This window comes from Leiobunum rupestre, chromosome 4 (assembly GCF_980474605.1).
Source record: "Leiobunum rupestre chromosome 4, qqLeiRupe1.1.hap1, whole genome shotgun sequence".
Taxonomy (NCBI): Eukaryota; Metazoa; Arthropoda; class Arachnida; order Opiliones; family Sclerosomatidae; genus Leiobunum; species Leiobunum rupestre.
Window position 1 is genome coordinate 24679877 of NC_143387.1, and position 14115 is coordinate 24693991.

At 35.7% G+C, this 14115-nt stretch overlaps 1 protein-coding gene across 1 annotated transcript; it reads left to right on the forward strand.

Moving 5' to 3' along the window:
• The first annotated feature begins 249 nt into the window (after window positions 1-249).
• On the forward strand, window positions 250-1876 carry LOC149947241 (tubulin alpha-8 chain-like). The gene is made up of 3 exons (XM_090173167.1): window positions 250-850; window positions 906-1433; window positions 1484-1876. Exons 1-3 carry the CDS (start codon window positions 323-325, stop codon window positions 1784-1786), a joined length of 1359 nt encoding a protein of 452 aa, XP_090029293.1. The 5' UTR covers window positions 250-322; the 3' UTR covers window positions 1787-1876.
• Window positions 1877-14115: the final 12239 nt, after the last annotated feature.

The window sequence follows — 14115 nt, forward strand, 5'->3', positions numbered from 1 at the left end:
TTAATAAATAATTTTTAAATTTGATAAAATCAGGAAGAACAATATAGATAAGTCGTGGGCGTTTGAATTTTATTCACTTAAAACCTTTGCTTATTTTTTTCGTGTTCCTATCTTAAAGTAAGGTTAAAAAACCATTAATTATAAATAAAAACAATCGAATTGTATGAAAAAATAAACCATTTTTATTATTGGAAATTGAGCATATCTAAAAAAAATTACATACTCGTATATAAGAAGCCACAATTGCACATCTTTACAAAATCATTTGCAACGTCGTGCGTTAATCTAGTGTTAGTCTTTGTACAAACATCATTAGGTAATTATGAGAGAATGCGTCAGCGTGCACGTCGGCCAGGCTGGAGTTCAACTCGGAAACTCGTGCTGGGAGTTATATTGCTTAGAACACGGCATCAACAAAGATGGCACCCTAATGGAGAATCGGCCCGCGTCGAAAGACGCCGACTGGCCCACGACGTTCTTCGGCGAAAGCAGCTCGAGACGTTTCGTCCCTCGCGCCTTGTTGATTGACTTGGAACCGTCCGTCGTTGACCAAGTGCGGACTGGGCCATTCAGTAAGCTGTACCACCCCGAGCAACTGATCACGGGTAAAGAGGACGCCGCCAACAACTACGCCCGGGGTCATTATACCATCGGTAAAGAGTACTCGGATCTCGTGTCGGACAAAGCTCGAAAACTTGTAGAACAATGCGATGGGTTGCAAGGGTTCCTAATATTTCGAAGTTTCGGGGGTGGGACCGGGTCCGGATTCGCTTCTTTGCTGATGGAAAAGCTGTCCATGGAATACGGCAAAGTGGCCAAGTTGGAATTCGCGATTTACCCTTCACCAAAGGTACATTTTGTTAACGTAAAAGCGTTGTCAATAATTGTAACTGATTATCTTTCAGGTCTCGACGGCAGTGGTCGAGCCGTACAACTCAATTTTGACGACCCACACGACCCTCGAACATTCGAGTTGTACCTTCATCGTCGACAATCAGGCCATATTCGACATTTGCAACAGAAATCTGCAAATAGAGCGTCCCGACTACGTAAGTCTCAATCAGCTGATCGCCCAAGTAGTTTCCTCTATCACGGCGTCTCTGAGATTCGACGGCTCGCTCAACGTCGACCTCTCAGAATTTCAAACCAACCTTGTTCCGTATCCCCGAATCCACTTTCCGCTTGTCACCTACGCCCCAATCGTCTCCCGAGATAAAGCGTATCACGAACAATTGTCAGTCATGGACATCACCCGTTCCTGTTTCGATCCCAGTAGCCAGATGGTCGTGTGTGATCCGCGCAGAGGGAAGTACATGGCCTGTTGTTTACTTTACCGTGGTGACGTAGTGCCCAAGGATGTAAACCAAGCCATCACTCAAATTAAGAATAACCGCTCCATCAGATTCGTTGACTGGTGTCCTACTGGCTTCAAGGTAAGTGCTTTTGCCGTATGGTTTCGTTTAACTGAATCAATTGTTTACAGGTCGGAATTAACTACCAACCGCCGACAGTAATACCAGGCGGTCACACCGCCGAAGTGAAGAGGGCAGCCTGTATGCTGGCCAATACCACTTCGATCGTGGAGGCGTTCGCTAGCCTCAACCACAAGTTCGACCTCATGTACGCGAAGCGAGCATTCGTCCATTGGTACGTGGGCGAGGGGATGGAGGAGGGCGAGTTCTCGGAGGCCCGCGAAGATTTGGCGGCGCTGGAGAAAGATTACGAAGAAGTTGGCAATGATGACATCGAGGAGAACGAGAACGAGGACTTTGATAATGAGTACTGAACTTCCGTGATAGTTTTGGTTGATATTTTTGTTTAAATTTAAAATTAAATTAAAGGTTTTTATTTTTCGAATTAAAATATGCTATCGGTATTCCTTGTCCTGTTATTCTTTGTATTATCGTACCTTCATTGCGGTACTGCAACGAGAGCAGTCTAAGTATTACGAAGGGAAGGCTACACAACCAACTAAATTATTCTTGGCTACTTGTATTATTATATGCACTTTTTATAAACTACAGTTTTCGGTGTCTTTAGATCATCAATTTTTTAAATTATTATGTATTTTTAAAGATTATAAGTAAATGTCGTAATTTTTTTTAAATTTAATTTGAACATAATTTAATTTCGCTTTAGTACTTTACTGGTTTTGCTTAAATGTTGAAATTTGATGTTGCTGTAGTTTAGCCCCAGGGAATAAGTCATAGCTCCTTAATTAATAACGTTTTGTTGTAGCAAATTCAACATGTTTGTTTAATTATACACAATGCTTTAGCTTGCTAGTATTATATTGAGAAAATAAAGTGTTTTTCACGTTTTCCCACTTTGATTATTAAACAAGATATTTGCTTAGAGCTGCATTTCCATTAGGTTTTATTATTAAGATAAAGGTATGAAAAACTAGCTTGAAATTCAAGACTTTATTTAAAATATGGAAAGTTTTCACAACCAAAGAAGCCATTGTAGTGTTATTATCTCTTATAACAATTATGCAATCCGTACTTCAATAATATTACTTCACCAGCTGTGATTGACAGTAAAGAGACAAGAACTTAGGGTAATTCCTACTGTCTTCCCGAATGTCGAATTAGAACTCAAATGTATTACTGAACTAAGGTTAATTGACAGCAAATAAAAAGATTAGAATGGAGTTTTTCAGCGCGAACCTTGTTGACGACTGTACCAAAATTGACAACTATAATTGGCACCTGCGCAGTTTGTTATCTAAGCTATTTCCAAAGGCAAAAATCGAACAATTTATTCAGCGACTGTACTTCCTTTTTAGCATTTTACAGAAGAAATGAACCATTTATTTCACGGATTTTTGATTGAAATACGTAATTAGCAATTCACAGTGGGAAAATAATTAATTGTCTTTATTAAATTAATTTATATAAATTAACTTACATAAACTGAAGTATCTGCTTCCTCCAAGCAATTGACTCGGTTCCCTGCTTTAGGGAGGTACACATTTATAAACTTCCCAAAAAATAGTACTACAAATCTTACGGAACTTAAATTTATTTACATATCTCCCAAGCGAACATCAGATAATACCAAATATCAGTCTTTTTAACTTAACACTTATTTATTTTTTATGGTTTTCTTCTCTTATTTTAGTTACGTTTCAATCCATGTTTACATTTTGAAGTCGTACGTAAAATCTCTTATAATTTGGTAAGATTTCGGTGTTTTTGTTTGAAGAGCAAGTTGCCGTTTGCATCGACAAGAAAGCAAACAAATTAAAACGGCTGATATGTTAAAACCTCTGTTCAACTACATTTGGTTTTTTTGCATTGAATGTTATGATTGTGAATAAAAGAAGAGTTGTTCGTAATTTGTTCACACACTAAACAACAACAATATAGATTGGTAAGATAACTTCCTTTTTCATCAAATCTGCTCAAAAGTCTTGGAAATTTAAATCTCTTCTTCATCGGTTAGTTTACGGTGGTTAGAGGAGATGAGTTTGTGTTTCAAATTTTAGAAACGGGAATGAGGTGGAGTGAGAGTTATCACAAAATTTTCAAAAATGCCCACCACTGACCGGATGTGACCTAGAAGAAGCGGAAAGTGAAAACGGTATTGACCGGAAAGGGTCGGAAGAAGAGTGTGGTGAAATGGCCACAAAAATCAAAATATATCCTACAATAGAGTAATGTCACTCCGTAGCTTAGACCATGGTCGCCATTTTGGTCGCGATTTTTTATCTATAGGAAAAAGCATGGGTGACGTGCCGTGACGTCACACTGCCATTACTCTATTGACAGAAAGTTGTTCGTAGCTGACCAGATTGGATCCTCAAGTAACTTAACTGATCAAAAGGGACGCGCAAATCATTTAAATAACCGGAAGTGACCCGAAATTAACCCAAATAGACCGAAAGTCACCCAAAGCAACAACGAGTCAATGTATGACAACAGCCAATATCTCAAAATCAAATGCGAGACACCTCAACAATTGTGTTTCTGTTTTTGTAATGCCACGGTTGATCAAGTGATTGCCAACAAATTTTATGTACTACCGAGTTGTTATCTAAGATTTTTAACGCCTTTTTTACTTTTTTACATTTAATCCTTTTACAGCACCAGTTGGACGTTTTTGTTAATATTTTTTATACGTTCATTTTTATCACACTTTAATTTTATTAAATACTCCCTTTCGACAGAAAATGGGGGGGGGGGGTAGGAGGGGTAAATCTAGCGCATCCGCAGATCTACTGTTTGGATCTTTCGACGGCCTTAGTCGTTTTTATACCGTGATAAGTCTATGCGCGAGTGGTGAAACAGAATTTATTTGATGTAAATTGTTATTTTGTGAAGTTTTGTCTAAGCAAATTTATATCTTTACATCTACCAAATGTTTTCGGTAAAGTTATTAAATTAAAGAGATATACTTGGGTGGTATGAGAACTATATAAAATATTTCTTACCACGAGATACGTATCCATCTTGGCTATAGCACTGGAACATGTACCTTCGCGGGTGTCTGTATACACGAATTTCTTATCAAACCGCTAAAGCATTTACCGAGTCCCGAGCTAACATTCATCACTCAAGGGGGATGAACACAATAAAAACCTCTATTTCGTTCAAGCTGAACGTTTCCGTTTTAACAATTACATAATTTAATTATATTTTTAATATTAGGCTGAACCTTCCTCTAGTGCTTAAAATAATTTTGATAATTATAATATTAATAGTTAACGAGATATAAGGTGTAGATAAAGGGTAGTTTGGGCGCTTGCCCAACTTGTTTAGCTCCGGGGATCCGAATTTTAACGTATTAACTTAATTACTTTTAAATTTATAATTGTAGAAATTATTTTAGTCACTAAACAAGAGGCTGTTCTACCCTTAAATATAAAATACAAAATTAAAAGACTTCAGCTTAAAATAGCGCGAAAGTAGACAATGGCCACTGTTGTCTTCTATCGTTTTAATTTCAGAAATTTCCATAGCAGAATTTGATTGGTCGCAAAGGCTGTCATTTTTCCAACGATACTGTTGTCCTAACATCGTAAAATGTTAAAATTACTGATATAATAATTTTCAGAATACATTTTGTAATTCGTAAAAACGTATTTGGAACAAGTTGGCAAGCCAAAATATACCTCTCCTCGGAAGAATTGTCCCTAGTGGTATTAATTTCTCGAGATAACCCTTAAAGATATATCTCCGCAATTTAGAGTTATTTGTTAAAAATATTAACCCATTTCTATCCCGCCCGGTATAAAATTTTAATTATAATTAAAATAATTGAGACGAAACGACCAATTTTAATTTATTCAGAATATCATAAGTTAAGTAGTTACAACAGTAAGTTAGACGTACTATAACAATGCACAATTGAATTAAACCCTTTTACAGAACAAGTTTATCAGTTAAATATAATACGAAGCAAATTTTAATGAAAGAAATATCTACAGAGGCTTTTTGGAATTACTCGCTTACGAAATACTTGCCGCATCTTTAACGCTCATTTTATTTCAACACTCGCCCTTGATGAAGATACCGTAGATATCTGGTAGTGGACGACTCGTTCACTTCCTGTTGACGTTATGACGCATACCACATGAAAAAGACCAATGCCGTCCAATTTCCAATATCATATAATGACTCGCACACCCAAGAAATCATTGACTGCGTTAGAAATCGTAGATATCCAAATATCCACACCAAATGTATTTACAAGAAGCAAAAACCTTACCATCAACAAAGCACAGAGAGCCACTTGACTAACCGCCAGCTCTTAAAGCAATTAACGTTAAATTATCTCCTTTGAATTAACAGAACTATATATAGGTCGTTAAAAAAGTGGACCACCCACAGGGTCTACCCTTTAACCCTCTAATCTCGGCTGACTGCGCTAAAACAAGATTTAACCTTTAAAAAATACCAGATTAGGCCTTCATAAATTCATTAATAAAAAAAGACTTTATTACCTATTATGCTTACGATGCCTGTCTTAATTTCAGTGAATCTAAGCAGCTATCGGTGGTTCTGTGGTAGAGCGCTCGACTGCCAAGCCGAATGGTCTGGGTTCGAAACCTGGGTGGCGCATTTGTTTTTAATCAATAGAGAAACGCTAAATTAGAATTTCTTCGATGCAATAATTTCAATTTCAATTCTATTTCAATTAAACCAAAATTTCGTACTCTATTAAATACGCTTCCGATAAAGCTGAAGGTCTAATTTTCAATAAGGCGTAACAAGTGTCGGTGGTTCTGTGGTAGAACGTCCGCCTGTCAATCAGGAGGTCTCGGGTTCAAATCCCGCCCGATGCGATCGCAAATTGATACTAAGACGAATACCGTGTACAACTGGTGGAAACCCTGCCATTGGACGTTGAGAGGTAGCATTACACTCAGCACTCGGTCCGTCCCAAAGTCATTAAGAAGAAGTTGGAGAGAAATCGCCCATATAAACACAACAGACTCAACATGCACATCCATCAGAACACAAACACAACAAATTCAACACTCACAACCTACGCATAAACATTACAAAAACCGTAATACACCAAACCGTCACGACGGTGAGCGAAAAAACACCATCCAAACCAAACCGCAAATGCATCCGTCAACGCTCACCGTCACACGGTGGTTTTGCCAACCCTTTGAGAAACTGCGTACGCAGAGATCTCGAGAAACTGCGTACGCAGTGATTACACTTTGCACCGAAAATGCGAACGCGTTCGCAGTCCTGACAGACAGACACACCCACAGACCCACCCACAGACCCACCCACAGACCCACAGACAGACACGGTCGTTGTATAACCCCTCCTAGGGGACTTTGTCCCCTCGGAGAGGTAAAAATCATCATTATCCTTCTAGGGTACGTGTTTTAAACGTATATCATCGGCAACTTTTTGCTGAGAGATATATTACATATTTCTGGTGATATTAAAACAAATTCGATGAATACTCATTATTACAACCTTGATAAAAAAGTGTTTTAAATTTATGGTCTATCGTTATAAAAAAAGCGATCACCCAAAAGTAAGATAATTTTTTTTTCCGAAACGGCTGCCAATAGGAATGTCTAAAAACATATTAAGTGTTGAAACTGGAAGTCATTTCACCTTGTACAGAAGCGGCGAGGTTTGTAATTTTAGTCGAACGCTTTGAAATCGCTGTATCTCTGTAAGAAATCGCGATTTTTCCGAAATTTTAATTAACTAAAGCCAAATTTTTTTCGAGGGCAGGTCATACAAACAGAACGTAGGAAATTCCCCATTAAAGACGAAACAAGCAGTCGCTTCCTTCGTCGAAGAGCGTGCTCTCGCGTTAGACGTACGGCAACGCGACAGACCGACAGACACGGATAGTGATAGCAATAACGGCATGGTCATTAATTAAATCCTATACAGTCGCTGACGGGTGACGTTGTCAGACTCATTTCTTCGCTAGTTTCTTTATAAAAACGTATCAACGGCGTTAAGGCGAGCTTTTTTTCGTCGGCACTTTCCAATTAATAACAGGGTAAGGTGGGTCTCCGAAATTTCCAAGTTCCTCTCGAGGGGGCGCTCGCTTCGAGCCCGAGGACAAATTCGTTCACCTGCCACCGGTGGCCATTTCGTTGCGTCCACCATTTTGGAAGTCACGGGCCGTTCCTGCCGGTGTCGTGGCGACATTAGCCAAGACACGTGAATTTGGCCGATCATTTATTACCCCGCCGCCAGCCCAGGAGAGAGAGAGTCAAAATATTAATGGGAGGCCTGGTGTCCGAGCGGGGCAGCGGACGGACGGGGGCCACCCAGACAAGATAGCGCGAGCGGGGTTCTTCAACCGAGTATTTAATACGCTTTAAATTCATGGGGGTCATTATTTTACTTTTAGGCCTTCCAAAGATAAGTCAGCCAATTTGAGATCCGGTAAACTGGAGGGCTACCCTTATCCCCCCCCCTCTCTCTCTCTCTCTCTCTCTCAAGAGGTGCCTCCAATAATGGCTTCGTTCGCTCTAACAAGCTAATTTTCCGTAATATTATATTGACGTATATCTCCCTTTAATCCTTAAATATTTGAACTTTGAAATCATTGCCGAGCCCTTAAACAGGACGTTTAATCCTGAGTTGAGAAATATTTCATATAAATTAATTTGAAATTGTAATAATTTGGAAATATGCTAAACTGATCATTTTACTTTTTGAATATCCAAAACAGAAGTATTGAAAATGATATTGGAATCTGTAATCGAAATCATATGTTTACTGAAATTTACTTCGTCTACCAGCAATTCCTATGCGTTTCTGGTAGGCGCTTAGTAACTCTAATATCTAATTTAAAATGTAAGCCTATTGGCACAGTAGCATAGATTATTTTTATCGGAAAATTAACATAAACTAGTCTATAAAATGTACCATAATGAGTTACATCAATAGTTGATTTTATAAAATAAAAAGTGGTCTTGCCCAACTTGTTAAAATGTTGCTCTTACGTCACAAGACCCAGCTTTATTAGTGTATTCCTCGCACGAGCGATTTGCACGCGCTCTAGAAAAAGCTATATTCCTCGCGACTGTAGCGCGCGCTCGTAGGCTTGTCAAAGTAAGAGACTGTGACGTAAGAGCAACATTTCAACAAGAAGGCCACGTTACTTTATAAAAAGAACTATTAAAATACGACGTAATCTAATGCTTGAAATTTTTAAAATATGAAATGGCTTTAAAACATATGACATAATTAACGGCTTCAGTGTTTCGCAATTAATTTCTGTAGAATTTGTTTTACCGCGAAGTTTGAAAAATAACAATAACAGTTATGTTTTTTTAATTTCTAATAGAAGAATATAATTTTTTTAATTTTAATTTTGTCTCATAAATATTTTAAGTTTTTGTCATTGAAAAATTTCTTTCAAGGCTTTTGCGATAACATCGTTTCAAATTTTAGAAATTGTTTGGTATAAAACAATAGTCGTTCTTGGGCGGCTTTTGCTTCCTCCCGAGTCACGCAAGGTGAGGAGGAAATGTCAACCACTCACACGTTTTATTTTTATTAATGTTTATTAGTAATTGCCTTTCTCAGTATTAAATAGTCTTAAAATAATATTTTAATTTGTTTATTTTGGAAATAACATTGTTTCCTTTATTAATATTTTGGAAATAAAATTGTTTCCTTTATTAATATTTTGGAAATAACATTGTTTCCTATATTAATATTTTGGAAATAACATTGTTTCCTTTATTAATATTTGGAAATACCATTGTTTCCTTTATTAATATTTTGGAAATACCATTGTTTTCTTTATTAATATTTTGGAAATAACATTGTTTCCTTTATTAATATTTTGGAAATACCATTGTTTCCTTTATTAATATTTTGGAAATACCATTGTTTTCTTTATTAATATTTTGGAAATAACATTGTTTCCTTTATTAATATTTTGGAAATAACATTGTTTCCTATATTAATATTTTGGAAATAACATTGTTTCCTTTATTAATATTTGGAAATACCATTGTTTCCTTTATTAATATTTTGGAAATACCATTGTTTCCTTTATTAATATTTTGGAAATACCATTGTTTTCTTTATTAATATTTTGGAAATAACATGGTTTTCTTTATTAATATTTTGGAAATAACATTGTTTCCTATATTAATATTTTGGAAATAACATTGTTTCCTTTATTAATATTTGGAAATACCATTGTTTCCTATATTAATATTTTGGAAATAACATTGTTTCCTTTATTAATATTTGGAAATACCATTGTTTCCTTTATTAATATTTTGGAAATACCATTGTTTTCTTTATTAATATTTTGGAAATAACATTGTTTCCTTTATTAATATTTGGAAATACCATTGTTTCCTTTATTAAAATTTTGGAAATAACATTGTTTTCTTTATTAATATTTTGGAAATAACATTGTTTCCTATATTAATATTTTGGAAATAACATTGTTTCCTTTATTAATATTTGGAAATACCATTGTTTCCTATATTAATATTTTGGAAATAACATTGTTTCCTTTATTAATATTTGGAAATACCATTGTTTCCTTTATTAATATTTTGGAAATACCATTGTTTTCTTTATTAATATTTTGGAAATAACATTGTTTCCTTTATTAAAATTTTGGAAATAACATTGTTTCCTTTATTAATATTTTGGAATTTTAAATTTATTCGTAAATGATAAAAACATCTATTTCTACAAAATAAATAGTATAGGAAATATTTAAACAAACTGTATTACTTCTTTTACTTAATCATTATCAGCGATCAGCGTTCGAACCCGGGACAGGGCATTTGGCTACGCGCAAGCGTAATCTATGAGGTAAGAAATTTCGCGTGGACGACACGTTAATTTCTATATTTCCCGCATTTAATAATGAGTCGTGTTACATTTCCATTGGAATGATAAAATCGGGAGCCTATTTAAGTAGAGCTTTATATTCATAATTCATTTCCTTTTTCTCGGTTGTGTTTCGGCAAAGAGATCACGCGATCTGGGCGGAGAATATCTGAATCACGATACGGCGATTCGAGGGCTCTCATCAAAGCGATGCGTCAGATAAAGAAATCGACTGGGCGGACACGAATCAGGAATGGCGAGAACGTACAGGGCGCTGCTTCTCAAAGAATCGTATTACGAAATTGATGTCAATTACGATCCATGAAACAATGGTTCCACTCCGGTCACCGCGGTAGTTTAAGTTTGCAAGATATCTACCCACAGGCTTAAGGGGTTTTCCCTCGAGTGTAGGGAGCTGTTGGCTCACGTGGCATGAAGAGCTTGCAGGGAAATCAGGAAAGAGTCTGGGAATTTCAAAATTGGCCTAAAAAGTCAGGGAATTTTAAGAATTTGAAAACATTCAGGGAAAAGTCAGGGAATTTTAAGAATTTGAAAACATTCAGGGAAAAGTCAGGGAATTTTAAGAATTTGAAAACATTCAGGGAAAAGTCAGGGAATTTTAAGAATTTGAAAACATTCAGGGAAAAGTCAGGGAATTTTAAGAATTTGAAAACATTCAGGGAAAAGTCAGGGAATTCAATTTTATTTTCACACTTTTTGAAGGTAATTTTACTCTAGATCTATGACAAATTCTATGGTTATCATTTATTTCCTTGAAAGTTTGGCTTTTTTTCCACATTACAATAACCTTTTTACTAAAATATAAGACCATTTAAATTTATCAACTTCTGATGAAAGTAAAATGTAAAGTAAAATTTTGGCCTTAAAAAGTCAGGGAAAATCTCTTAAAATGGTCAGGGAAAACAGGGAATAGTTCACCCGAATTAAAGGCATTAAAAGTCTCTAGCTGGCTTGGGTCTAAAGTGGTGCTTTGGGTATTAGCCTAGTTTATTAATATTATTAAAACATTTCTGATGTATTAAGTGTAAGCTCGATTTATTTCGCTGTAAATAAATCGGTGAAAGTTTGAAACATACCAAACCACGGTTCAAAATGTAAATTTACACCGCTTCCAGTTATTTATTTTAAATTTCATTTTTGAAGTTCCAAATGATTTTTCTAACCGCGCTACTTATTTCTTAAAAGCTGTATAATGTACTTTTGCCAAAACAAAGCGTAAATGATATATATATTTTTTTGGTCAAATGGATTATCCGGTGAGGTTCCGATATTTCTTTGGATATTATCGAAGCCTTAAAAGGCGAAAAGTGCGGGTAATCGAACACGCCATCCAGCTCTCGATCATGTGGAATCCACCTTCACGCCAGCTGCGCCCCTATACCTACGAAACTACCTAATAAAATACAATATACACAGAAGCTCTATCAAAAAGAAAAAAGACTTCGCGGAATATGAAATATAAATAGCCACGTTTCTTAATCTGAGAGGCAGAAATGAAGAACCTCTAATTATGATAATTTAGCGCGTTCACTTTCACGACTTGAATTGCTCGCATCGATCTTGGAAAAACGTGCCTTCAAGAGCTATTTTCTCTCGCCGTGTAAATTCCTGATTCGGCCGCTCTTAGATCTGAAATGATCTTCATCTCACCTAACCACCGAAATTGAAAGAAAAAAGAGAAATAGTTTGAAAATTAAATATTCAAGGAATTTGGAAATTTATTTTCACTTTTTAAAAAATTAATTTTAATTGATAGTTTCTTTAGTTATTTTGATCAAGAATTACCGTAGTTTATTACACTGCAGTTACCTCTTTCCATCAAAACATGTTGAGGATAACGGTAATAGTAAGTGTAAGGAGCTGTTGGCTTAGAGGTCGGGGACGGTTAATCATTATCCATGATTAAATTGATTTTTTTCGGAAAAAATGTAAACAAAGAAATTTACCGGTTAATATTTCGGAAAATGATTAAAAAACATGTATTATTCGTAAAATTTGAGCTTTTTATCGAAAAAAACGTCGTTTTTCCGTTTAATTTTACAAATTTATCAAAATATGAATCGGATAATAAAGAAATATATATTACATGATCAAAACGTTTTACGAATAATTTTGAGAGCTTTATCTATTGAATAAAAGCTAACCATCCCGACCTCTATGTTGGCTCGTGTGGCATGAAAGGCTTGCCACCACCCTCCTACGTGATTTAAGGCTTTAAAATTAGCGTAGCTGATTATTTATTTATTTATAATTATTTATATTAAGCCTAACATAGATATTTGAAAAACTGGCAAGGGATTTTAATGATAAAAAGTTGTTTAAATTCCAAATAAAAAATAATTGTTTCCTTTTGATTTGACTTTTCAGCGGATTATTGCGAAATAATTTATAGAAAAAAAACCCACTTGATTTACATACTACTTTTTCCTACAAGAGACCACACAGCGAGACTCGCCGTGTATATTACCGACGGTAACTTCGGTCGTAAGCTAAAGGGTGATTGAACAGAAATTTGACTAAAAAAAAGTAAAAAAATAACCCAAAGGTAAAAGATAATAAAAAATTAGGAAGTTAATAATGACTAGTTTTTTTATCCGCTTGTACACTGATTAAGTTTCTGCCGTGTATCTAAATTGTACGCAATATGACGGAAGAAATATGTAATAAAATAAATATATATTTTTCTCGAAAATTAAGCAATTAAATCTGAGAAATGAAAGCGTAGAAATTAGTAGCTTTAACACCTGGAGAATTCCACGAAAAACGAAACCGAAAGCTATCGTTAATGGAAAAATACGATATTTAAGGTAATTGTCAATTTAGCGGCTCTGATTACCGATTTCAGCGAGAAGACATATAACCGGTATAACCCGAGGCAGCAGCCCTCCATTTCTCTTCCACGTACACTCACACACGAAGCTATATATTACACATTCTCCGTGTATATCACCTGTAAATCATTACGTATTTCACGCTATTTATTCCCCTTGCGTCGTCAATGCGAAACACTTCTATCGATGGTGGGGTGGGAAGCGAGAGGAGAATTTAGAGAGAATAGGGAGTAACCATCGCTGATTAAGACATCAGTGGGACTGTTGAAAATAGTGGCAGTTTTGCACCATTTCGCCAAAAGTGACGTCTCCCCGGAAAGTTGAAACAAGACTCCGCGCGCTATCACCCAACAGAACCTCCCTTCGTCTAAAGTTCCTGTTGTTTTCAACGCGCTATTTTGTCGCTCCATATCTGGTAGGTGATAGTTTCACTCACGGTTTATGTCGTGGTGCACCCGATATAATCAGATGCTATATAGTTTATCTGTTTAATGTTTGGACCAAAAATTAAACGACACATATTCGAAACCCGTAATCAGTGTACAAGCTTTTACCGCACTTAAGTATTTACTTGGTTGCTGATGTAAGGATTTCTTTTTAAATTCGAATATCAATAATTTCATTTATACGTGGTAACGAAACAAATTATAATAAATAATAATAATTAAATACAAATTGTAAGCCAATGGTAATTTGCAATTCTTATTTTCCGATAATTTCGTTGGTTTACGTAACCGTTTTCATAATTATTTTTAATAATTGGTGTTTCTTGAAAATAGTTTTTTCTACGTTACTACCTGTATCTATTATAAATATTATCTGGAATATGGTACCCCGCAGTGTCGTTGGTAAAACAATTGGGTCATAATGCAAAACTGAAAAATGTTCCCTTTCATATACTTATACCACGGACAGGTTTCTCGTCGTGGCTAAGCTTATGGGGCCCTATAAATAATGCT

Excerpts from the sequence above, each read along its gene's own strand:
- LOC149947241 (XM_090173167.1), top strand. The coding sequence starts at position 323 with ATGAGAGAATGCGTCAGCGTGCACGTCGGCCAGGCTGGAGTTCAACTC. Across the intron at positions 851-905 it reads CGATTTACCCTTCACCAAAG|GTCTCGACGGCAGTGGTCGA; the intron begins GTACATTTTGTT and ends ATTATCTTTCAG. Across the intron at positions 1,434-1,483 it reads GGTGTCCTACTGGCTTCAAG|GTCGGAATTAACTACCAACC; the intron begins GTAAGTGCTTTT and ends AATTGTTTACAG.